The sequence below is a fragment of the Oryctolagus cuniculus genome, chromosome 13, assembly GCF_964237555.1.
Source record: "Oryctolagus cuniculus chromosome 13, mOryCun1.1, whole genome shotgun sequence".
In the NCBI taxonomy this organism is placed as follows: Eukaryota; Metazoa; Chordata; class Mammalia; order Lagomorpha; family Leporidae; genus Oryctolagus; species Oryctolagus cuniculus.
This window is the reverse complement of record NC_091444.1, coordinates 21,382,157-21,408,626: the sequence shown is the minus strand read 5'-3', so window position 1 is coordinate 21,408,626 and position 26,470 is coordinate 21,382,157. Positions and strand designations below refer to the sequence as shown.

The following is a 26,470-nucleotide window of genomic DNA, read 5'->3' as shown; positions in this document are numbered from 1 at the left end:
AGGTGCTGCACTAGATGCCGGATAAACAAAGACACGGGAACAGTCCCTTCCCTCAAGGAGCTCACAGTTCAGCAGATGAGAAAGTGCAAACAATAAGAGGCATGAGTTAATTTAGTACAGCATGTGCACAGTCACACTTTAAGCATGAGCACAGCCCATGGGTTCCCCACCATGCTCAACTTGGCAGGCTTGCTACTTATCATCTACCCATCCACATACAGAGACCCACACTACTACTTAGGTCAAACCTACATAATTAATCCCATATTTACCAGCTAAGTCGCTTTCCTGATGTCTACCCTGCCCAAGTCACTGTTGTTGCCAAGGGAGAAGAATGTGTAAAAATCTCATCCAAATTGTGTAACAGTCACCCGAACTTGGGGCGGTACAAAAGGAGTGCACTGATTCACGGCATGTCATTTCAAGCATGGCCCAGAAAGCAACAGGTGACTCATCTTAGCAAACCTCCTTGGGCCGATGTTAAATAGGTCAAGTCCCACTAAAGTGAAGACCAAGAGGCTATTCACCTTCTTCTGTCACAAATAAAAATCTGTATTTTTATTTGTTTGGGCCATGTAATTTACAAATAATTCCTACAGCCTTCTTGGATCCAATACATTTTTTTAAAGATTTATTTATTTGAAAGTCAGAGTTATAGAGAGAGGTAGAGACAGAGAGAGGGGTCTCCCATCCACTGGTTCACTCCCCATTTGGCCGCAGCAACCGGAGCTACGCTGATCTGAGGCCAGGAGCCAGGAGCTTCTTCTGGGTCTCCCATGTGGGTACAGGAACTTAAGGACCCGGGCCATCTTTCACTACTTTCCCAGGCCATAGCAGAGTTGGGATCCAATAATTTAAAAAGTAATCATGGGGGCCGGCGCCGCGGCTCACTAGGCTAATCCTCCGCCTAGCGGCGCCGGCACACCGGGTTCTAGTCCCGGTTGGGGCGCCGGATTCTGTCCCGGTTGCCCCTCTTCCAGGCCAGCTCTCTGCTGTGGCCCGGGAGTGCAGTGGAGGATGGCCCAGGTGCTTGGGCCCTGCACCCCATGGGAGACCAGGAAAAAGCGCCTGGCTCCTGGCTCCTGCCATCGGATCAGCGCGGTGCGCCGGCCGCAGCGCGCCGGCCGCGGTGGCCATTGGAGGGTGAACCAACGGCAAAGGAAGACCTTTCTCTCTGTCTCTCTCTCTCACTGTCCACTCTGCCTGTCAAAAAAATTTAAAAAAAAATAAAATAAAATAAAATAAAATAAAAAAAAAGTAATCATGGGGGCTGGCTCTGTGGCATAGTGGGTAAAGCCACCACCTGCAGTACCGGCATCCCAAATGGGTACCGGTTCAAGTTCTAGCTGCTTCACTTCCAATACAGCTCTCTGCTATGGCCTGAGGTAGCAGTGGCTTATGCCCCAGGTCCTTGGGCCCCTGCACTTGCATGGGAGACCTGGAAGAAGCTCCTGGCTCCTGGATTCAGATTGGCACAGTTCCAGCTGTTGCAGTCATCTGGGGAGTGAACAAGCAGATGGAAGACTCTGACACTCTCTCTCTCTCTCTCTCTCTCTGCCTCTCTGTAACTCCGCCTTTCAAATAAATAAACCTTAAAAAAAAAAAAAAGTAATCATGGCACTGTGGCATAGTGGGTAAATCCACCACCTGCAGTGCCAACATCCCAAATGGGCCCTGGTTTGAGTCCCAGCTGCTCCACTTTTGATCCAGTTCCCTGCTAATAGCCTGAGAAAGCAGTGAGAGATGGCCCAAGTCCTTGGGAAGTGGGTGACCCGGAGGAAGCTTCTGGCTCCTGGCTTTGAATCAGCTGTAGCTTACATCTGGGGAGTGAACCAGCTGATGGAAGATTCTGTGTCTCTCTGGCTCGCTTTCTCTCTCTCTCTCTCTCTGCCTCTCTATAACTCCCTTTCAAATACATAAATGAATCTTTTTTAAAAAACAAAAAATAGAAGTAATCACAGAGCAGTCTGTTCAAAACAGAAGCAGCATTAAAACTTTTGATCCCATGGGATCAGGCCTTTGGGACACTAGTGTCCCATACCAGAGTGCTTGGGTCACAGTCCTGGCTCTCTCCCATGTTAGTTTCCTGCTAATGTGCATTGTGGGGGGCAGCAGGTGATGCTCAAGTACTTGGATCCCTGCCACCCACACGAGAAACTGGGATTGAGTTCAAGACTCCTGGTTTTGGCCTGGCGCAGCTCTGGCTGTTGAGGGCATTTAGTGAGTGAACAAGCAGATGGAAGGAATAGACATCTTACTCACTCTCAATCTCTCTCTGTGTCTTTTCCTGCCTTTCAAATAAATTAAATTTTTTTAAAAAATAAAAAACCATGAAGGTGATGACAGAATCCATTAAGCACAATAACCAATATCTGAAATATACTTACCTATAAATAATATTAGCCTGGCTCCCTCTTTCAAGAAATCCTACACCACAATCTCCAATCAAATCCTCTATCAAACTGCCATCTTACCATCCCCAAAGTTATTCAAATTAAGATGATTAGCCACTGCAGCCTCCACACCCCGAAACGAAAGGCACTAGCACCACCCAGTCATGTTTTGCTAAACACAGCCTCTCCCACACTCCCTGGGATGCTTTAAAATAATGTGTTCACTAGCCAGCTCTTCGGGGCAGTGTGGAAACGCAGGCGGTGGACAGCGCTGGCTGGACTTAACTTGACTTTTCTTAAATTCACGGCTCTCACAAGGGGCCTCCAACTGAATCGTGGAGCAAAGCAGCTCAAAACTCCAAACTCTGCTCTCCTTGCTTCCTGTGCTCTTCCTCACCAGGGTGGGTGAAAGAAAATGCTATTAATTCCTGGATGCAAACACAAAGTCCCCTTCAAGGGAAACAATTCTCAAAACTGAAACGTAAAGGAGCTGCAAATGAGGTCAGATGTTTGGCAGCATGGGAGGTGTCATCTATTTCAATTTCTCTGCAACATTCCCAATTTAGAAGAAAAGAAAATGACAGTTTTAATGGAAGAGGGGGAGGAAGGGGGCTAGCACTGTCACTTGCCTAACGAAATTTCTGTTTGAATCTGTCTCCTCGAAATAACGCACTCTCGTCAACTGCACCATCTTTTTCTGATTTCTCTGTGTCTATTTCTGTCATTGCCACCATCGGTTCCCAAGCTGGGAAGCTCAGGCACTCCTCTGAGGTTGCCCCTAGTCCCCACCCCTATCTCTGCAGCCCCTGTTCCATCGCAGTGCTGTCTCCTGACACAGTGGTCAAACATGGTATCAAGGGTAAAACAACAAGCCAGCTCAGGCAGATGTCCGCAACAGTCTCCACACAGTCACAGGTCACTATCGCCTGGGACCGTCTGCCTTAACTCAAGTTTCTTGTGCGGTAAACAGAGAAGCAGGCTTCTTTCATAGGTGGCTCTGAGAATCGATCACGTTTAGTAATCGGCTTGCAGCACCGACCACAGGGCTCAGCACAGACTAGTGGACACTGTGTGGACAGGACCAAGCCTCCCTCTCCCGTCCCCGCCACACTGCCCAGCGAGTCCCTCTGACACATGACTTCATCATACCACCCTTCAACTCAGACAGCCTCCATTGTTCTCTACTGCTCAGCATGAAGCCGGACTCCGGCTGACCTTCAAGATCACCAACAACTAATGCAGCTCCATCTTAACTTCTGTAGGACTCCTCTGCTCCAGCCAAGAAGCCTGGAGTATCTACTCCCTCACCCACCACACATTCACTGGGTGCCTACCACGTGCAAACACGCTGCTGGGTGCTGGGAACACTGAACTGAAAGGCTGTACTGCCTCCTCTCAAAGAATCCACAAGCTTTCTGGTAGGGAGTGTGTGACTGGGGGAAGGAGCATGGGGTGGGGTGAGAGAGGATAAAACCATCATTGTATTAAGATGTAGGAAATGATGCAGGAGTGGTGAGCATGGTGGGGGCTGTGGGAACGCCACTGAGGGAAGACACACTGCCTCTGTTCTTCCCTCCTACTCCATAAATCAAGGTCTTATTCATTCTGGCCCACACCTCTTCCCATCTCAGAATTCCTCAAGTTCTTATCAACACTACTCATTTTCAGTCATCCACTGGCTGATGTCATTTCTCACATTGCTGTGGGTTATTTTTTTAATTACTTTTCTTTAATTAAAAAAAAATTATTTGAAAGGTAGAGTTACAGAGAGAGAGGGAGAGACAAGAGAGTTCTTCCTTCTACTGGTTCACTGCCCAAACAGCTGCAACAGCCAGGGCTGGGGCAGGCAGAAGCCAGGAGCCACGAGTTTCTTCCACTGTCCAAGGCACATTATCAGGGAGCTGGATCAGTAGAATAACCGGGACTCAAACTGGCACCCATATGGGATGCCAGCATCACAGGTGACAGCTTAACCTGCTCCGCCACAAAAACAGCCCCTAATTACTATTCATATATGTAGGCTGTTTTTCTCCCCTGGTTTATAGGATCATAGAGGGTAAAGACTAGGCTCTAGACAGCTCTAAACCTCTCATGAAAACCACATAATCATTATTTGTGGCATAGGTGATGGATTTGGAACCACTAACATCATAAAATACTGTATTTATTTCGCTTTGAAAAACACACCCCTCCCCTCACTGTGAAGTCCTGACTTCTGTGTGGCTTATTTGTGTCTAACCCAAGTCAAGAGAAGATGCTTTGGTTTTCACTGAAAAACTCTACAAAATAATTTGCTCAAATGGTAGTAGAAGACATTCTTCAAATAAAATCTCAGATGGATGTCCACTACAGCAAACATAAGAGCACAGCCATTCTGGTAAGAGCTATGATGACAGCCTGGTACTGCTGACCTCAGGAGGCAAAACATTGAACTCCCTCACCAGCAACCCCGGCGCAACTCCAGGGCCACTGTCACTACACTATGATGAAGGATTTGTCTTGCCCACAAATGTGTAGAAACTGGATACATGTTAATGTGACAATGCACATCAATGGGGAAAATGCTGGAAAAAATGGAACTAGGACAGGTAGCCACGTGGAATATAAAATAGAGCTAGATTCCTGCCTCATACCATTCTCAAAAATACATTCCTTATTTATTTAAGACAGATAATGTGACAAGTAACATTAAATCTTTTAGAAGAAAACAGAAAAAATTCCTATGATTTAGAAAAGGAAAGGTTTTGTGTGTGTGGATTTTACATATGTTCAAATAATAAAGAAAAAGTCCGATTTGACTATTAAAATTTGAAATTACTTATACATCAAAGAGTTAAAAAAAAAAAAGTAGAAACATGAGCCAACTCTGGGAGAAGGTATTACAACCCACAATCATCAACAAAGGTTGAGTAAGCAAAATATAAAAGAAACAAATACATACATCAATCAAAAGAAAAAAGAGGGGCAAATGCTGTGGTATAGCAGATTAAGCTACAGCTTGGGATGCCCACATCCCACATCAGAGTGTCTGGGACTGAGTCTACTTCTGACCCAGCACATGACAGCTTAAGTACTCAAGAACCAAGTAGGAGTTCCTGGCTCCTGTCTTCAGCCTGACCCAGCTCTGACTGTTGCAGGCGTTTGGGAAGTGAACCAGTGGGGATGGAAGATGTCTCTCTGTCTCTTCCTCTCTTTGTCATTCTGCCTTTCAAATAAATATATAAATAAAACTTAAAAAAAAAAAGTTAGAAGAAAAATGTTCTAAAAGAGCCATCCCCAGATTGCAACATAAGAACTATCCTGAAGCCTCCAGTTCACATTCTCTCACAGATTAGACAGAACACAGTGATGGAGCATTCTATCCCACTTATGTAGGTTTATATTTTAATATAGTTTATAACATATGTTACCTTGTATTACCTCAGTCTGTCTATACAACAACCCTGGGTTGTAGGCAAAACAAATATTATGCCACTTTATTGGCATAAATTGAGACTCAAGAAGTTAAATGACTGGTCCAAGGAGACACACACACACACACACACACACACACACACAGATTTTCCTTATTGAAAAGCAAAACTTAGATTTTTCTACCTTCTAATTTACAATCTTTCCATTAAAAAAATTCACCTTACTTTTTAAACATTTTGTTCATTGAGAGGCAGAAAGAGATGGAGATGGAGACAGAGACGGAGATATAGATGCCAGACTCAATCCAGGTCTCCCATGTGGATGGCAGGAACTCAATTACTGGAGCCCTCACTGCTGCCTCCCAGGGTCTGCACTAGCAGGAAGCTGGAGTCAGGAGCCAGAGCTGTGAATCGAACCCCAGGACTCCAACGTAGGATATGAGCCTCTTAATCACCACCATAAATGCCTGCTCCAAAAAAAGCTTCCTCCATTAAAAAAAAAACACACAAAAATCTGTACATGAATATTTATAGTACCCCAAAACTAGAAATGATCAAGTTGTTCTTCCATGGGAGAATGGTTAAACAAACTGTTGTACAACTGCACCAAGGAATATCACTAAGCAAAAAAAAGACTGCACTACTGATACACACAATAACTTTGATGACTATCCAGGCAATTATGCTGAGTGAAAAATAAGCCAATCTTAAAAGGCTATATACTTGTGATTCCACTTTTACAGTATTCTTGAAATAACAAAATTAGATAAGGAGTAAAGATTACTGGTTGCCAGCAGCTAAGGACTAAAAGGGTGTGGGAGGCCGGTGTGGGAAGAGAGGGGTAAGTGGGGGAGGGATGGTAGAAATATAAAAGAGCAACATGAGGAATCTTATAGTAATGGAACTGTTCGGTATTTTAACTATATCAGCAGGGGCCAGAGCCGTGGCTCACTTGGTTGATCCTCCACCTGCGGTGCCAGGTTCTAGTCCTGGGTGTTCCTCTTCCAGTCTAGCTCTCTGCTGTGGCCCAGGAAGGCAGTGGAGGATGGCCCAAGTACTTGGGCCCTGCACCCACCCGCATGGGAGACCAGGAAGAAGCACCTGGCTCCTAGCTTTGGATGGCGCAGCGCTGGCCTTAGCAGCCATTTGAGGGGTGAACCAATGGAAGGAAGACCTTTCTCTCTGTCTCTCTCTCTCTGTCTATAACTCTACTTGTCAAATTAAAAAAAAAAAAAAAAAAAAAACCTCTCTTAACTACATCAGCGTCAATGTCCTGGTTGTGATACTGTAGTCTTTCAAGATATTAACCTTTGTAAGAAGTTAAGCTTTGGGGAAAATTAAGTAAAGAGGGGATGGATATACAAGCTCTCTGTATTATTTCTTTTTTAAAAGCTTTATTTACTTATTTGAAAGGCAGAGTGATGGAGAGGGAGAGACACAGAGCAAGATCTTTCATCTTTCTAGTTTACTTCCCAAATGCCCACAAGTGCCAGGACTGGGCTAGGCTGAAACCAGGAGCCTGGAAGTTCATCTGGGTCTCCCATGTGGGTGTCATGGACCCAAGTACCTGGGCCATCATCTGCTGCCTCCAGGATGAAACAGCAGGAAGCCAGATCAGAAGCAGAGTAGTAGGGATTTGAACCAGCACACCACTATGGGATGTTAGTGTCCCAACCCACAGTATAACCTGCTATACTACAATGTCAGCTCTGTATTATTTCTTACAACTACATGTGAATGTACAGTTACCTCTAAATAAAATATTCCAAAACAATCTTTAAAAAAAAAAGGGCCGGGGCCAGTGCTGTGATGCAGCAGGTTAAAGCCCTGGCCTGGGAAAGCAGTAGAAAGTGACCCAGGTCCTTGGGCCCCTGCTCCCACATGGGAGAACTGGAAGAAGCTCCTGGCTCCAGGCTTCGGATCAGCGCAGCTCTGGCCATTGAGGCCATCTGCGGAGTGAACCAGCGGATGGAAGAGCTCTCTCTCTGTCTCTACCTCTCTCTTTAACTCTTTCAAATAAATAAAATAATTTTTTTTTTCTTAAATAAAAGGCCCTAAATCACTCTCCCCTGTTGAAGCACCTTTCTGAAGTTAAGTAAGATGAAGTCCAGGACGGCACTCCAGACTACCATGTGCTCTGCAACACTAGGTGCGATCACCATCTTCCGCCATCAATCATCCTCATCAGCATTCCTCACGGTCAGAGTATTCGCTTGTCCACAGGGCCTTCCACATTCCTCCGCTGTTTGTTGTCCTAGCACTGCACCTGTGTGACCTCTCCATCACTCTAATAGGCTGAAGGATCTTGCAGGAAGAAACCTTATTTATCTCTCCCATGCCACAACCTAGAAGAGCATCAGGTACATAGTAGGTGCTAAATAAATGGGTGCCTGATTGGAATTAGCTCATGATTTTCTTGTATAATAAAAAGTGTCCCAACACTGGAGGAATTGAGGAGTGGAGGGGACTGAGAACACCCCAGCAGCCATAAGCCAACGCATTAAAGTTCATCAACAACCTCCTCCTCCCCAAGTTGTTGAAAACCCAAATGCAGCAGAGGTCTGTTCGGAAGATGTGGCATCAACAACAAAACCATGAGCTCAGCTCATCAGCCCTCTTGTTTATCCTATCTTGAGCTCTACAGTGACGGAATTGACCATTTATAGCTTAGGTCACTGAACAAGATGGGAAGGTGCGCTGTGGTGCAGTCTTGTGGAAAGGATTTAAAGGTTAGCGGACAGCACTTTTCCTGAAATGATTAGACTGAAGAATGGCCCAGGAGCAGAAGAATGTACTGACTGATCTGTCAAGATCTCTCAGAGACCTCAGTCTCTGCCTGAGCAAACATATTTGGCTGGTGGGGTGGGGAGGGGGTTCCCACGCCCTGAAAACAATGCTAGCTCCTCACTCCTACTCCAAATAGTTTTCGAGCATACAAAAGCACAAGCAGTTGCTTCGCTGCTCCTAATGTTATCGGATAATTTTTGAAATTCTTACTCAATTACATATCGCGGGCTTATCTGCAATCTCCACAGGCCAAATAGCCCTGCTTTCACAGCACGCTCACTGAGCCTGCCGAATTCAAGCATCCCTCCCAAATAATTTCAGCTCTCACAAACATGAGATCGTTTTACATTAAGTATTGTGAGTGTGTGTGTGTACGGTGTGTGTGTTTACATGTCTCTGTGTGCACGTATGTCTTGTAGTCAAGGAAGGCTGAAGAGGAGACTGGAAGCCGGGGCAGGTTACAAACTCAGGAGGTTTCTGTTTTCACCTAGATAATGATTAACTCTTTTGCTACTGAATCCAGAAAAGCTGGCATTTCTAGACTGGCAGTCCTACTCCTTGGCCAAAACAACAAAACAAAGCTCACACATGCACATTTACATTTGGAAAGAAGTAACTGGCACACAGGAGTTTCTTGCTTTGGCAGAAGAAGTGCTAGCACAGTTTTAAGAGCTAGGTGTTTCAAAAGTATGCTGTTACTAGCCTTAACATACCCAGATCATGAACCTCACTAATCAAAGTAACAGATGTCATCTACCTCAAATGCTTCAAGGTTGGGTTTTAAATTACTGACAGCAGAGAGCTGAGATAACTTACATCACCATAAGTCGCTGAATAAATGAGAAAGATCAAGAGATATGGCACAACTGACTCCAACGATGTCTAAAACACAAAGCTTATTAGCGTCACTTAAGACATGAAACTTTAAACCAGGAGTAGGAGAGCTGAGTCGGAGAAGCCTGGGTATCTACTCTCTGGTTTCTATCCTTCTCCCAGACAGCACTCAGCATCCACATTCTAGCTGGCAGTTCGCTATGAAAACCATTGTTGGTCATATGTCCTAAATGATGAAGCAAGAAAACAGTAACCCGCCTTCCACTTTCCAGCTGCGAAGCTGAGAATCCCAAAGGTGGAAAGGCTTTGTCCAATATTGCAGAGCTATAATCCTCCCTCCCAATGAATGATATTTCTTAAATGCTGTAATGATAAAAATATGAGCTGTCCACTATTATTAATAGCACTCATTTTAAAACAACAGACTGTTACTTAGCCTATTTATTAGGTGAAAAGAAAACAAACATAAACATGAAACCATTTCAACTCCATATTACAACACACTTCATCACAATCCTCAAAGAAATCCCTTAGTTGACAAAGGGCCTAACACAAAGAGAAGAGGGGTATAGGAGGCAAGAGGCCCTCCTACATCCTAGGAGAGCCTGAAAGCACTTCCCCCACAGCCCAGATGTCTAGATCTACCCTTTGCTACCACTACCCCAATCTGTCCCAGCCCAGATGTCAGGGATTAAAAGCCTCCCACTTCCTTATTTCATTTTCATTCAAGACAATCACCCAACTTCTTCTTTCTTTTAAATTCAAGTACTGCACACAACACTTACATGTCTATAATACCAAGAGTTACACAACATGGTTTCCAGCCCAACACAGATGAGGAAAACCATACAAACCAGTGACAGGGAATTCCCTCACTCTGGAAATCCGAGCATACTGCAATCCTAAGTTTAATACATTTACCCTGATTAAAGTATTCATTATCCTAGTAAATCTGTCAATTCCACCTCCAGGTCCATCAAGTTAACTACTCCTCCCTCGATTTCTCCAACTGTGAGGCACATCTTCCTATTAGATCAAGTTGCCTAACCAAGGGTTTCCTCCACTGTTCTCCAGAACTGACTCCCCCTGGAGCCCACCTCTGTGTGTGCAGCAGCCGGGGGTGGGCAGAGCGCTGTTTAGACCACAAAGGCTCCTGTGCCTACAAGTCTGTCTGCTCAAGAGGGGTAACCCATCATCTTAAATAGCTTAAGTAAGCTTGAATCATGAACAATGACGCTGGAAGGATCTCAGACATTTCCCAATTTAATGCTTGCTGTCCTAGATGAGAAAATGAAGGTAAATGCAGATCAAGCACCTTTGTACTTTTCCAATGAACACTAACTTTTTTTTAACCAAGATAATAGGAAATGAGACCAGTCAACTAAATGCATATGGCTTTTTATAGCTGCAAAGTTCTTTGAAATGAATTCTTTCATTTCAGCCTCACAACAGTGTTAAGTCAGCCTGGGTTCATAGTCTTTTCATGACTTACTAGTGCTTTGGAGCAAGTTATTTAATCTCACTGTACTTCATCTGTAAAATGGGGATAACAGTACTCATCTCAGAGGGCTGTTGGGAAATGCAGGACTTGGTACTTGTAAAGCACTGAAAGTAAAGCTTAGATATAAGAAGCACACGATAAATGCTCGCCACCATTACCATCATTTTCAAGGACCAAGAATTATTGTTCTCCCTTTATAGATGAGGAAACTAGAGATTTTGAGGTACTAGGTGAGTCTTCCCCCAAAACCTCAGTGAAAGCTAAACTAGAACCCAATTCTTATTTATTTAGAGAGACAGAGAGGGCTGCTATCTGCTGGTTCATTCCCCAAATGCCAGTGATGCCAGGGTGGGGCCAGGTTAAAGCTGGAAGCCAGGAACTCAATCCACGACTCCCACAGGGTGGCAGGGCCCCAAGTACTTAAGCTATTACCTACTGCCTTCCTGGGTGCACATTAACTGGAAGGTCTTAATAATTAGGAATGGAGCCAAGACTCAAACCTCGGCAACCCAGTATTAGATGCAGGCATCCCAGCAGGCTGAACATTTGCCCCTAAAACACAAGCTTTCTGTCTGGGGATCCAGTACTCTTTCCCTTAGAACCTTTCTGCCTCAGCAGAACCCTGGAGTTCAGTTTGTGATAAGATAACCAATTGACCCCAAAGAAATACTGCTCCTAAATAGTACCTCATCTAACATGTCTGCCCAAAGAGCAGCTCACTCATCTGACAAGATCTGACCTACTAAGTCCCTCAAAAAATAAATATGAAGGGATTGCAAACAATTCATAGAAAACAGAATTTAAAAACAAGTTCATTTTGGTGTAAAAGAATTTTAAAGGATGGGACTGGTGTTGTGGCACAGGGATTTAAGCTGCCACCAGCAATGCTGGTGTCCCATGTGGGTGCTCGTTCAAATTCGGGCTGTTCCACTTCCGATCCAGCTCCCTGCTAATGCACTTGGGAAAGCAGTGGAAGATACCCCCCACCTCCCAACCTACATGGGAGACCTGGATGAAGCTCCTGGCTTCAGCTTGGCCTAGCCCCAGCCATTGGAGCCATTTGGGAAGTGAACCAGTGATGGAAGATAAATCTGTCTGTCTGTCTCTCTCTCTCTCTCTCTCTCTGAAATTCTGCCTTTCAAATGAATTTTTAAAAAAGAGAGAATTTCAAAGTTGTCTCATGACATGCATTTTCCACGAACTTTTTGAATACATACACACAACACACACACGCACACACACATATACACAAAAGAAAAGTGGTAAAAGGGAGATCTCCAAAAGATTTCAATGTTTGCAGAAATTGTTGCCAACTCTTTAGAACCAGGATATATTTCTTTCCTTTTTTAAAAAAAGTAAGATGTATTTATTTATTTGAAAGGCAGAGTTACAAAGACAGAGAGCGAGAGACATAGAGAGATCTTCCATCTGCTGGTTCACTCCCCAAGTGACCACAACAGCTGGAGCTGGGCCAGGCCAAAGCCAGGTGCCTGAAACTCAGTCTGAGTCTCTCATGTGGGTGGCAGGGATCCAAGTTAAGCATCACCTGCTGCCTCCCATAATGCACTTTATCAGGAAACTAAAACCGAGTGGAGCCCAGACACCACCTCAAGCACTCTGGTATGGGATACAGGTGTTCCAGAGGCTTGATCCCATAGGCTTTGAAGTTTTGGTGTTACTTCTGTTTTGAACAGACTGGCTTGTGATTGCCTTTTTTTTTTTTTTTTTTTTAAGATTGATTTATTTATTTGAAAAGCAGAGTTACAGAGAGGCAGAGGCACAGAGAGAGAGAAATTGCCCATCCTCTGGTTCACTCCCCACATGCCCGCAACAGCCAGGGCTGGGTCAATTCAAAGCCAGGAGCCAGAAGTTTTCTCTGTATCTCCCAGTTGGGTGCAGGGGCCAAGCATTTGGGTCATCTTCCACTGCTTTCTCAGGTGCATCAGCAGGGAGCTGAATCAGAAGTTGAGCTGCTGAGCCTCCAACTAGTGCCCATATGGGATGCTGGCACTGCAGGCAGCAGCTTTACTCACTACCCCACAGCGCTGGCCCCAGTATTTCTTAAAGCTCCTGGCATGTGAGTCTTCGCCGCTCATGTTCTTGGGTTCCTTTGTTTTTTGTGCTTTGTCTTCCTATGGAGCCCTGATCACCCAGCCACTCATCTTCTGCAGGGACAGCATTCAGAACCTGCCCACCCGCTATAATTCTAAACACAGGATCCCGGTTCAAACAGCACAGACAGGGTCTCAGCTCTCACAATGCCTTTCATGTCATCTTCCCATTGATTAGTACATTTTTAGAAGGAAAAGAAGATTCTACTTCTCCCTATAACAGATGGCATCCTAAAATAACCACAAAAATGGAGGCGGCACACTTCACAGCTGTTTTTCCTTCCTCACGAATATATATTTCAAGTTCAGAACCATCCATTCAAAATGTGTAAGTAAGGTCAAGGCTGAATACCAAATAATTTGAAAAACCAGAGAGGAGAGTTTTCCCGTTTGTCCCTCCTTGTTTACCATAATCATGCACCTACTTCTACCCAGGTAATACTGCTCTCTAAACACACACTTTGAAAAGTATCACAACAATCCTTTTCAAGTCAACTCTTTTTTAACTCTTAATCAAAACAAATCTAATTTTTCTAAAATGTAGATTTTGAATCCCTGTTTAAAATGGTGAATAAATCCTGGCAAACGTAGAATGTGTTTTGTTTCATTTCTATTTTAAAACTCTTGGGAATTTCAGGGTTAATATTTTTCTTGATTGGTAAGGTAAGAAATGTGATTGAAGAAATTTGATCAACTCAAGGATAGCTGTAGGGTGTGATTTTAAAGGGATAGGAGTGGGTAATTAGGAGAAACCTAAATTGTGGAGAAGCTCAATGGTGCTATATAGTTTGTATTTGTCCTTGTGGAATGATAATATTCACAATGTTTAACCTATTTTGAATTTCAAATTACATTAAGGAGGGAGTGGGCTTTTTATTAAGAGTATGGGGAGAACTGCAGAAGTGTGGCATTGTGGCACTGTCACATCCCACCTCAATTCAGAGAACTGTTCAATGCAATTGACAAAGATTTTAGTTCTTACTATGTGCCAGAAGTTGGACACACTGAAATGAATAAAAGTTCTATCCAGGGGCCAGCACTGTGGCAAAGTGGGTAAAGCCACCGCCTGCAGTGCTGGCATCCCATATGGGCATCAGTTCAAGTCCTGGCTGTTCCACTTCTGATCCAGCTCCCTGCTAACATGCCTAGGAAAGCAGTAAAAGATGGCCCAAGCGCTTGGGCTCCTGCAACAACATGGGAGACCTGGAAGAAGCTCCTGGCTCCTGATCAGTGCAGCTCTGGCCCTTGCAGCCATTTGAAGTGAACCAGCAGAAGGAAGATCTTTCTCTCTGTCTCTCCCTCCCACTGTCTGTAACTACCTCTCAAGTAAATAGATAAAATTGAAGAAAAAAAAAGAATACAAGTAAGCAGAAGCATGCTGCAGCAAGGTGCCATGGAAGCACTGATAAAGTCTGTGCAGAAAGCAAGGGGAGATGCAGGGAATCCTGCTTGAATCCTATGCCGGGTTAAGATCCAGAGAACAAGGATAAGCAGAGACGCAGGAAAGGTTTCCCAGGGATGGTGGTATCACAGCTGGGCTTTAAAGGAAGATGAAGCTTTCCATGTTCAAGGAAGAGGACCCATTCCAAACAGAGGACACAAAACATGGATAAAGCAAAAAGCGTGACATGACATGAGGGAGCAAGGACAGACAGCAGAGGCAGTTCAGCTCTGTGGTCGTATAAAATGAGAGCAGAGTTAGTGGATGCGATGAGTCTAAGCCTTTTATGCATTGATCTTAACAGAGTCACAATTTTATTTTTTAATCACTTTGGTGATGTTGTACAAAGACATATTGCTGAAATCAAATTAGAAAAACTAGTCTATTCCTAGGTCACTCATTCATTCATTCATTATTACAGGCAATAAATACCATCTCTGGGCTACAATGTTGTTCTAGACATGTTTCCTCTCTGAGGTACCTCTTAGTAAGAGCTATTTATTTAGCATTTAACATTTGCCATACACTGAGCTAGGACTTTAAGCACATTTGCAATAAACAGCAAGGTAAGTCTTTTGTTCTCTCTGTGTAACTGAAGAAGAAGCGGGAAAGGAAGGCTGCCTGACTGGTGCAGGCTCACAGAGCAAGGAGGTGATGTTGACAAGACTCCGAGAGCTGGGACCAGAGAGAGAAGACTGAAGTACAAATATTCCAAACACAAGGCAGGACAAGATCAATGCCACCTGAGAACTATTAAGAGATGTACACTGTGGGTGAAAAGAGTGACGGTCATTTCTGGTCATGGTGATCAGGGAAGCCATCCCAGAAAGATAGGTTTATTAGAAGAGTGAGATTCCGGGCCGGCGCTGTTGCATAGCAGGTAAAGCTACCACCTGTAGTGCTGGCATCCCATATCGGCACCAGTTTGAGTCCTGGCTGCTCCACTTCCGATCCAGCTCTCTGCTATGGCCTGGGAAAGCAGTAGAAGATGGCTCAAGTCTCTGGGCCCCTGCACCTGCATGGGAGACCCAGGAGAGGCTCCTGGCTCCTGGCTTCACATCAGCACAGCTCCAACTGTTGCGGCCAACGGGGGAGTGAACCAGTGATGGAAGGCCCCTCTCTCTCTCTCTCTCTCTCTCTGCCTCTCCTCTCTCTGTGTAACTCTGACTTTCAAATAAATAAATAAATCTCTTAAAAAAAAAAAAAAAGAAAACCAACAAGTGCGATTTCAGTTGGTGAAGATGGAAGGTGGGGAGCTGGACAGCCAGAAAGGGGTGTTGCATGAGCAGCACTCAGAACTCAGACTCCAGCAACAGGTGAGGGTCTATTCCATTCTGCCATTCATCAGCTACAGAGCCTGGGCATGTTATTGAGTGTCCTGCACCGCACTTGCAGCATCAGCAATATGGGATGAAGTAATACATTCCTCCTGAAGTTGGTATAAGGATCATGAAATAGGCATTTAGCATAATGCTTAGCACATGGTAAGCCCCCAGCAACAGCAAAATGTTATCTAATAGTATCTGTATTTGAAGAATGACAAATACGCCAGAGAGGCCTCCAGGCCTCATAAAGGAAACTGAGAAATAGGGTTTAAGGGATGATAGACTGCAGTCAGACGAAGGACTGAGTTCCTGTCTACCTGAGCAAGCTGGTCTCTCTTCAGCAGGCAATGGGGAATCAATCATTAGAAGAAAGAAGCCATATTCATAGCATTCTGAGCAGTCTCCCAGGGGAGTGCCCAGCCCCTCCCCCCTGGCATCTGGCTCTCTGTGACCCCTTCTAAAGAGGCCTGATGCCCTGGGGACTGGTTCAAGCAAAGTCCATTGGAAAACAGATATTGTCACTTGTCAGCTCCTAAAATGGCCAAGATTTTTTTCCTTTTTATTCTCCCTCCACCCCGTGCTGTCCCTCCTAAAATACAGTAATGCCCGAGACACAGTTAATAATCCAACATTTCTGGGAGACTGCTTGCCTTTTTTTCACTAAGATTAAACAAATTTTCCAAGAACCAATCTATTTACTTAGCACTTTTAGAAACTTGGTGATACTTGGCTTTCAATTATTTATCTTTAAGCTGATGTCTCTTCTCAAACATGGCTACTACTGTATTCATTTATTAATACTTTATAATGAAGAAATATTTAGGAGTGATTGCTATGTTTCTTTAGATTGTGAGGGTCTCAGGAGTATATCACATATGCAAAAGATGATCAGATTGTATATCTGAAACATGCAATTTAATAAATGTCAATTAAATATCAATAAAGCTATTAAAAATACAGTAAATGTTTACTAACTCATGTTATTATTAAAAGGTATAAACCTTAATAATATGTAATGCTCAAATTATGAACATAGATTCACATTCATAATATGAAAATGAAGGCATTTATTAAAACCTTAACTCTAGGGAGCCAACACTGTAGCATAGCAGGTAAATCCACCCCCTGCAACGGTTCGAGTCCTGGCTGTTCCACTTCTGATCCAGCTCTCTGCTTAGGCCTGGGAAAGCAATGGAAGATGACCCAAATCCTTGGGCCCCTACACCCACAAGGGAGAACTGGAAGAAGCTCCTGGCTCCTGGCTCCTGGCTTCGGATCAGCACAGCTCTGACCATTGCAGCCATCTGGGGAGTGAACCAGCAGATGGAAGATCTCTCTCTCCCTCTCTGCCTCTCTGTAACTCTGCCTCTCAAATAAACAAATCTTTAAAAAAAATTTAACGCTAAAATATTTATCAGGACAAGTAATTATATAGAAATATATGCAAGGACACTTCAAAAAATTCATGGAAAACAGGATTAAGAGACAATCTACATTTTTCCACAAACTTTTTGAAATATCCGTCTATTCAGGTTTGCAAAATCTCAGTATCTATTGAGGATTTCTTTTGAAAAGTAAGATACACCTATGTTCATAATAGCATTATTCCAACAGGCAAATGGTAGAAGCAACCCAAATATCCACCAACAGATGAGCTAATAAACAAAATGCGCTACATACATACGACTGGATATTATCCAGCCTTAACAAGGAAAAGAAATTCTGCATGCTATGTGGATGAATCTTGAGGACACTACACTAAATGAAATGACAACACAAAAGGACAAGCACTGTATGGTTCCACTTACGTAAGGTACAAAAAACTGGAAAAGGAGAATGGTGGTTACCAGGGCCTGGAGGCAGAAGGGAGTGGGAGTCATTGTCAATCAGGTATAGTTTCAATTTTGCAAGATGAAAAAGAGTTTTGTGCTGGGAATGGTGGCAAAACAATGTATATGGACTTGGTAGCATTAGACTGTCTGTCTAGGAATGCGTAAGATGATAGGATGATCTTGTGGCACAGCAGATTAAACTACTGCTTGGGATGCAACATCCTCTACCAGAGTGCCTGTCTGGATCCCGCACCTCCACCTCCCATCCAGCTTCCTGCTAATGTGCCTGGGAAGGCAACAGATAACGGCCTGAGTGCTTGGGTCCCTGTCACCCAAGTGAGAAAAACGGATGGCATTCCTGGCCTGAGCCATCAGCTGTTTTGGGCACTTGGGGAATGAGCCAGAGAAAGGAAGATCTCACTCTCCCTCCCTCTGGTTCTTCCTCTCTCTCCTTGGCTTTGCCTTTCAAATAAATAAACAAATAATCTTAGAAAAAGAAAATGAATGGTTAAAATGATAAACCTTACGGTATGTTACCACAATTAAAACAAGAAAGGGAGACAGGAGAGCTCCCACACATTGCTGTCAAAGGTGTTGTTCTGTAAATGTTGAAAATGTTTTAAAGCACTCCCATTATTTATTTTTAAATCAACTTCCAGGGTAACTTTTCAAGACTCCCCAGGTCTGGATATCAGGTTAAAATCGCTCACCTGACTTTTATTACCAGTGGAAATCTACCTATCAAGTGCTTCTTCACAACATGACAATACTTCCCTAATGCAGCCTTCAGGGGTCTGGGGTGTAAGGAAAAAGCAATTTCCATGAAGAACCTCTCTTCCGAAAGGCGAACTCTACAGATACTGAGCTTGACTGGAATGAAAAGATGGAATTAAAGTGGGGTGTGGGCACCTGCTGATTTCAAAAGGGTGTGGACCCTACATACCAGGACCAGGTCTGACCCTGTAAACTTCAGAGTGGATAAAGGATCTCTCCTCATCTTATCTTTCAACCCATACAGTGCAAAAGGGATGAGGCTGTAACTACCAGATAGGCTTCTCCAAAGGAAATGTCTGTTCCCATTCCCCAAAAGAAGGTCTGAAGTTGGAAAAGCTAAAGATCCCTCCTGAATTTGCAGCTTCGAATAGCACACAGCATCCCCTGGCTCCTGGCCCACCACCTGCTCCAGGGTCTTTCAACTCTGAGATGCAGAGTACTCGAATTTTCCCAAGAGCTTCATTTTCTTCCAGGAATCCACCTTACTGCAGAGTTGCTATTTTCCCTGAGCAAGGGAAGAGGAGCCCTCAATCATCTCACAGGAAGATGATAGCATCTGCTTGGGGATTCCAAGGGGATGTTTTACTGCAGCTTTTCACAAACTGATTATATTTAAAGCTCCCTTGGGGTGTGGGGGTTGGGACAAAAGAAGCTTCGGAAAAGACCTTCATTGGCATAGTGAAGAACCACTCAAACCTCCCTGGGGAACAGGCTTGTTTAAATACCAGCAAACAGCATTCCCAAGTGCATGTGTGTGCACACACAATATGACCAGGGTTTGAAATTTCATCTCCTGCTCTCAAAGGGTCCTGAAAGGGTTAAAGTGTTCCCAGCAAAGGCCTATGCTTTTTCTATCAAAATGCTCCAGATGGAAATTGCAAAATTTCACTTCTCAGCTCTGTGGTGCACACACACCATTCTCCGAAGATATTTAAAAAAAAAAAAAAAAAAAGACAAGACCCCCAATGTTCTCAAGAAAGAGAATTTCACTGCTTAGTACACAGTGCCACTCTGTTTCAGACTATTCTTCCTGATACATTTGCACTAACTGTCGATTTCAAGCCTTCTGAAAGACTAGAAAAACTCAAGGTATGGAGAAGGAAAAGGGAGGGGGCAGAGTAAGGAAAGAACAATAGCTAGGACTGTATGCAGTGATATGAATTCACCCAAATATCACCAAACGATCACCCCTAGTAACCAGGGTGTGCTCCTTAACCACAGTGTTCCAATCCCAGCAAAGAAGCTAACAGGCTAGAGGTCAAAGGCCCCAAGTTATGACCATGAATCTTACCAAGGCTGTAAAGAATTTCCAGAGATTAATGTCTATGAAAGTGCTTTGTAAATTGGAAAGGCCTATGTAAAAAAGCTAAGAATATTGCTTTCGAGTCAGACACTGAGAGGCATGAACTTTCAAAGGAATCTGAACACCCACAAACCAGAAACAATGACGGTTTTTAAGAAGGCAGCTACAAGGCAGGCCGATGAAAGAGGCATGCCCCTTATGAAACCACACTGGGGTTGAGCTCGGCCCCAGCCTCAGACGTCCTCCAGGGCTCTTGTAAGCAGGTGGTTTAAGGAGAGGCGAACACCAAAATCCATTTAGAATTCACCTGCTTCAAACCATTCCAACTGAAAAGCAGAAGCCAGGTGAGAAGCAGGAGCAGGACTCTGGTAGCCCAGAGACGCACAATTCATCTGTTCCTTTTACGCAAGAGGCAACTGATGTCCAAAGGGTTCATATGACGGATGCAAGGTACCTTTTGTTACTAGTGGATGCTCTTAAACTAGAACCCAAGCTTCCTTCCTAGGCTTATGTCCTAATACTTACAGCTAGAGCTCTGGGAGTGAACAAGCAATGCAGTCTTATTAGTTGGCCCAATTCAGCTAGAAGGAAGGCTCACCAAAAGATAAGTGGATTGCACCATTCCAGCACTCACGAGTGCCAGATACTGTGCTAAACGATGCACTCATACTATCTCCTTGACTTCTCACAACTGCATTAGGAAACGCACACTATTTTTCCTGCTTTTCTAATTAGGAAACAGGCTCAGACAACCTGCCTGATGTGAAAGGCGAGATTTAAACCTGGATTCCTTCAACTCTAAACCTGCGCTCATAAACCACCAAACCAAACTGCTTTACTATTACAGCAATTTTCTTTTTTCCCTTGGCATCTCTAAGACAAGTAAGGCAGGCAGCAGCACGGGTCTCATATAATACAAAAAACCCTGAAACTCAGAATTCTGACCCAGAGCTTCCAGACAGTGGGGGCGGGGTGGGGGTGGGGGGTCAGGATCAATGTAGAACCCCAGTCCTTTATTTCCAAGTTCTGTGTTCTTCCATAAAGAGCACAAGTTCTAGAATATAAACTCTTTGAGGGTAAGGGCCCTGTCTTCTTCACTGTGGTGTCACCAGACCACAGGACACACAGTAGGTAGTCAATAAGTGGCTGCTGAATAAAAGAATGAAGTCAGACTGCGGTGTTTGTGTGACCTTGGAAGGGCAACCCTCTCTAAACTGTTTCCTCCTGAGGTGAATGGAAGGTGATAATAATACCCACTTCCTGGGGTGACGTGAAGATTAAACCAGATCATTCATGTAAAAGCACTTGGGACAGGCTAGAATATAATGAGCACCCAAATGTAAATTATTGTTATAACTACTATTATTCATTGACTGATTTTAGTTCCTTAAAATTTGTAATTTTTTTTTTGTCTCACCCTGGTCAGAGTGTTTCATCATAAATACAGAATGGGGAATTGGGAATCAGTAAAACCGCTTCTAGTCTAAGATCTGCTACCACCTAGCTAGCTGTGTGACCTTGGCCAAGCCTCTTCAGTTCTCTGTATTCTTTTCAGCTGTAAAATGAGGGATGTAATGATTCAAATCAGCGTCATAAGCATTCATGGGGTGCCTTCTCTGAGTAAGACATCACACTCAGCCACCTATAAAATTCTATGATCCTGAACAGCGTCAATGGAAAAATATCAGAGCAAAGCAAAACAGTCTCCTGCCTATGGCAAGGTTGAAGAGAAACCCCAAAGAGCAGACTGCATTACATCATCTCAATGAGCAACGTTTGTAAATACACAAAGTGTTTAATTTTGAGACACTCGTGAGAAATCCTTTACCAACTGGCAGACACAGTTCTATTAAAATCTATCAGCCCTGAACCATCTAAAAAATAAACATGTAAAATCACTTTGCACCTTAGTCAACTGGCATGCTTCTGGAGAGAAATCTGGGAAAGTCAAAGTTATTAACACTCCTTACGGCAAGAGTTAAGAATGGGATATGGAGGAAAAAGAAGGAAAGAATGAAAAAGAAATCTCTGGTTAGAGCTGCAGGGGGCATTCCAAGAGCAGAATGCAGTGCATCGGGGACAGGACACCAAGGCCAGTGGCCTATTGTTTACAAAAACAGGCCGGGATTAGGAACACTGACAAGAGGCCAAGACCTCAATTATAACTCACAACCACACCTCTCTCAATCCCAGTTCAACTGAAGCTATCAATCAGTCCACTCCCCCACCTTTGTAATAAACCTACCAATATCTGCAGCCAAGTGGATAGAAGGTCCCTTAGGGCACCTACAGCACTGACCAAACCGATGACATAAAAAAAAAAAACTCCTGCAGGCACAATGGAGACTCCAAACTACCTTCCAACCATGCAGGAGATGAGAGAGCTGCCCATTTCACACTCTATCCCTACCCCCCACCCCAGGCAATCATTATCCAGGAGACAAGGCCTTTCCCAAGTCCTCTATGATAGGAAAAAAGTCTCCTTGCATTGGTGCAGGGAAAGGAGGGGCCCCTCCCTCTGTACTCTGAAACAAAGGAAAATCCAGAGCTCCAACCATGTGGCGTAACATTCAAGGCCACCCACCTCTCCCACTCCCCAGTTAAGGTCTCAGAGCCTCAGCCACATGGCTCTTTCCAGTAACTGACCAGGAAGGGACAGGGCCTTGCACAAACACAGGCTAGGGCTCATTCACTGGCAAGCAGCCCTCCTAAGGGAACTGCTGGCTAAGAAAAGGCTACCTGGACATGAGCTCTAATGGACCAGCAGAGTCAGGCAGTGGACTACGAGGAGACAGGTCACTGGGCTTCTCCACACCCACATTGTTGCAGATCAGTTAATGGGGCTTTGAAAACGTGTACTCCAGAGCAGAGGGGCACGACACAGAAGGGTTAAACAATTTTGTCTTCCCACTTTCCAGAATCAGCGCCACCCAGCAACCCTAACACCCAACTCTGTTTAGATTGAGGTGAGGCGGGGACCGCATGTGGGTGGCCTTATTCTTCCTGTTCTCTGCTCTGATTGCACACAGGGTGGGTGACCCGGGATCAGGCAGGTACAAGGTGCGCCCAAGGTGGCTATGGACTCCCTGTGCCCAGTGCCACAGCAAATCTCCCGTTTTAATAGAGCGCATCAGAAAAGAAAGCCCCGCCCCTCCCACGGCTCTCCACGGGGTCCACCTTCTCTCAAGGTTGCCTTTCTCTGTATGGACTGCTCTTCACCCTCCGGAATGAATGACCAAACACCTGTCAGATCTCAGTTGTCCTTCAAGGAAACCTGACCCAGACATGTGGAGGCAAAGTGCCGCCATTCTCTCTCCAAGAACCTCCTGCCCCTCCCCCACCGGGTCCGGCCTGGGGGGAAAGGGCTGCCAAAATTATGGCCAGCTCCACAGGGGCACCCCTAAGGCCCACTCTGAGAATTCCTCTCCAGCGCCTGTGGCATCGGCACTGCCCATCTTCAGCGGCTAAGACCCACCTAGGAAACCCACCTCTGGGGTCAGCTTGCCCCAACGCGCTCCACCCAAAGAAATGCACAGCCTGCTGATGACAGTAGCAACACACGCCCCGCCAGCCCACACGGTCCATGCATCTGCTGTTTTTCAAAGCCCTTACCTTTGACCTGAGTATCGTACTCCGCTATGATCTCCTTATCCTTTTTGAATTTGGCTGGAGACGTCATGTTTTCCCTCTTTCTTCCAAATTCGAATAATGAATTGATAGATCCACGGGAAGAATCCAACCACCGAAATCAATACCTCCAAGACCGCTTCTCCAGAGGGCAGAAGGGGCCCCCCGCGGTGGTCTCCAGCGCGGCGGGGAGCGCGGGCTGCGGGCTGGGCAGGCGGCTAAGGCGGGCACATGCAGACGGTGGAAGCCGGGGCCGGGTGCGGTTCCTGTGCTAGCGGAGCCGCAGCCTCAGCATTAGCCGGGAGAACTGCAGCGCCCGGAGGCTGGCCTGGGGTCTGACATCAACGACACAGGCAGGGAGTGGAAGTCCTTCCGCACAACATGATGTAGGGGTGCGGGGGTGTGGACGCGCCCAGCTGTGTCCCCGGGAGGGAGTGGGTGCGTTATCGGGGTGCCGGGGGAGGGCTGGGCGTGCTTCGCGGGTTTTTTTTTTTTTTTTCTTTTTTTTGTCGTACAGGCTCGAAGATGCTGCAAATCAAATCCCAAACGGGAGCCGCAGCAGCGCGGACTGGATCGGAAGTCGTTTGCTCCGGTTCACTTGCCTGTAAATGCAGGAAAAGGGGGAGGGGGCGATCAGCCCCTGCGCAGATCCTAATCGCCGCGGGGGTGGGGTAGGGGACGTCGCCCGGAGCCCGGCCTGGGCCCATTCATCTCGGCCAACCGCCGCCTGGCCGGGGAGCAAGGACGCTCCCTCCGGGTTTGGTTTTAAGGCTCAGAGAAAACACTGTGGAGCAGCCGCCTGCGCGGGCTCCGGGCGGGGACTGCGGCGGGAATGCGGGGCTCCGGGCGGGGACTGCGGCACCTCGGCGGCCTCCGAGCTCCGCCGGCGCTGGGCAGCGGCCAGCCCGAGGGGGCCCTTCCCGGCCCAGCCTCCGACGCAGTCCCCGACCCCCGGCTGGGGCACCTCCCTGGACATCAAAGGGGATCAAAGCCGGAGAGGGACACGCCGCCCGGGCACAACTTTTCTCCGCTGCCGCCCCTCCTCCCCGCTGTTTTGTTTTTGGTTACTAGCTTCTCTTGGCAGCAAAATGGGGCGCGGGGGGGGGGGGGATCTGCAGGAAAAAGCCTGCTCGGCACGGGACACATCCAGGAAAACAATGTGGTCGGCAGAAGCAGGAAACGGGTTAGAGGCGAGGGTCGGGGCCGGGAAACCGAGGGGCGGGGGGCGGAAGGCAGCCATCGCCTCCCCCCAAGCCACGGGCGAGAGTGACTCCAAATGCCACCCCCAATATTTTTTGTCACCCGTGCCCAGCGAGCCCAGATACCGCACCCAATCCCAGGCTCGGGGCGAGGGGAGGAGGAGGAGGGTCGCAATCCCGGCTCCTCGCGCCAGGAGGTGCCCGCGGAGAGCCCGCCGCCGCAGCCGCGGCCCAGGAGGCCGGAGGGGCGCGGGCGGGAGCGCGGAGACGGGCGTCTGGCTCCCCGGCGCGCGGCGGCGGCGACCCTTCCTCCTCCTCGCTCGCCCCCTGCCCTCTGGGAGCCGGGAGGAGGGGCTCGCGCCGGCGTCTCCCGCTTCCCGCAGCCGGAGGGAGGCCCGCACAGACAGGGGCAGGGAGAGGGAGCGGAGGCAGCGTGGCTCGCGCGGCAAGAAGCGCGGAGGCGGGCGTGAGCTGGGGTCCCGAGGCTGGCCGGGAACCCGCGGACGCCTGGAGCTGCACATGCCTGCAGGGCGGGCGACGACGAGGGGTTGCCATAGGGGCGAGGGGCAGGGGGAGGCGACCACGAGCTGCCGCCCCCGGCGAAGGGCACGGCTGTTAGCAACTCCGGGCGCCGGGACGCGGGTCCGAGGACTGGAGTGGGGAAGAGAGCCGATCGGGGCGGGCCGGGGGTGGGACAGGGAGAGAGCCCCGGAAGCTGTGGGAACACCCATCCTCCTGGGTCCTGGGCTGGGACCCGGGCTGTCTGCCAGGGCCTGGAGACAGGGGAAGAGGCCACTCGCTGCTGACGGATGATGCCAACGGCGCTGCCCCGAGGGGCCCCGCGGCGCGCCCGTGCGGAGGACCTGGGGAGGGGGCTGGGTGCGGGCTGCGCTGCGGTTCGCGAACCCGGGCAGACTCCCAGGCTTGTGCGATTATGGGCGGAGAGACAGGCGGTCCTGAGAAGTATTATGGGTTGCACAGGGAGATTCGGAGAGGGTCGGGGACGGGGGGGGGGGTGGTCTGAGGGACTCCGGGCGGCACCGCGAAGGCGCTGCCGCGAGCAGCATCCGTACCCTCTGCTTCCCTCCCCAGCCCGGGTTTGTTCAGTCAGGGCTCCAGCCCGGCGGCCGGGAAGAAAGAGGAGAGGGAAGGAGCCTTTACCTGGCTCTGACGCGACGGGTCCCAGGCCCGCGGCTCCGCTTCCCACTCAGAGCTCTCCCCCTCTCTTGCCCGCCACCCGCTTCTACGCAGATCGGCCCCCCAGTCCCTAGAGAAGCCTCCGCCAACTCCGCAGGACCCCGCCGGGAAGCAGAACCCACCCCCTTGCCAATCACCGCCCGTTTTCTATCGACCGATAGGACCTCTAGCCAATAGCAGTAGCCGATTCCGAGAGGCCGGGAATAAGGGGGAGGAGCTGACGAAACTTGGAGGTGTGACTAGCGCTCACTGCCGAGGCGTGGTCACCGAGTCAGCTCCGCCCCAGGTTGTCGAAGCCCAGAGCAGAGTTGAGGGGCGGGATTAAGAGGGAACGAACAACCAAACCCAAACTCTTGAGAGGAGGCACGACCAATTGGACCGCGGAAGAGGGGCGGGGCGTTGCGGGGAATTTTAACCAATAGAGAGTAGAGCCTGGCGGGAGCTGTAGAACAACTTCCAATAAGAAGCGGGAAGGGCGTGTCTCGGTCCTTAATACCAGGGCGGGAGCAGGGTTTGCCTAACCTGCCGAAGCCGACCAATAAGGAGGGAGGCGGAACCTCGATCGCCCTACCAGAAATCCGAGCTGATCCCGGCACCGTTACTGGGGCGGGGCGTGCGGCCTCCACGCCCCTGAGCTCGGATCAGGGGGCCTTCCAATGCGGGACGTGGGCGAACTCCAGCTCCGCCAATCCGTGCGCTGCGCTGGCAATTCAAACTGACAGCCGGTTGGAAA

The 26,470-nt window shown here is 47.2% G+C and overlaps 1 protein-coding gene across 9 annotated transcripts in view; it reads right to left on the bottom strand.

Annotated features, from left to right (window-relative positions):
* The window catches only part of SRGAP2 (SLIT-ROBO Rho GTPase activating protein 2), a 286,141-nt gene extending 260,076 nt beyond the window's left edge, over positions 1 to 26,065 (bottom strand). For all 9 annotated transcript variants that reach the window (XM_017347830.3, XM_051821257.2, XM_051821256.2 and 6 more), the window contains exons 1-2: positions 25,702 to 26,065; positions 23,327 to 23,943 (exon numbers count right to left, since the gene is read on the bottom strand). In XM_017347830.3, the coding sequence (XP_017203319.2) occupies positions 23,327 to 23,393 (67 nt within the window). In that variant the 5' untranslated portion in view covers positions 23,394 to 23,943; positions 25,702 to 26,065. The remainder of the gene's footprint in view (positions 1 to 23,326; positions 23,944 to 25,701) is intronic.
* Between the last annotated feature and the right edge of the window lie 405 nt (positions 26,066 to 26,470).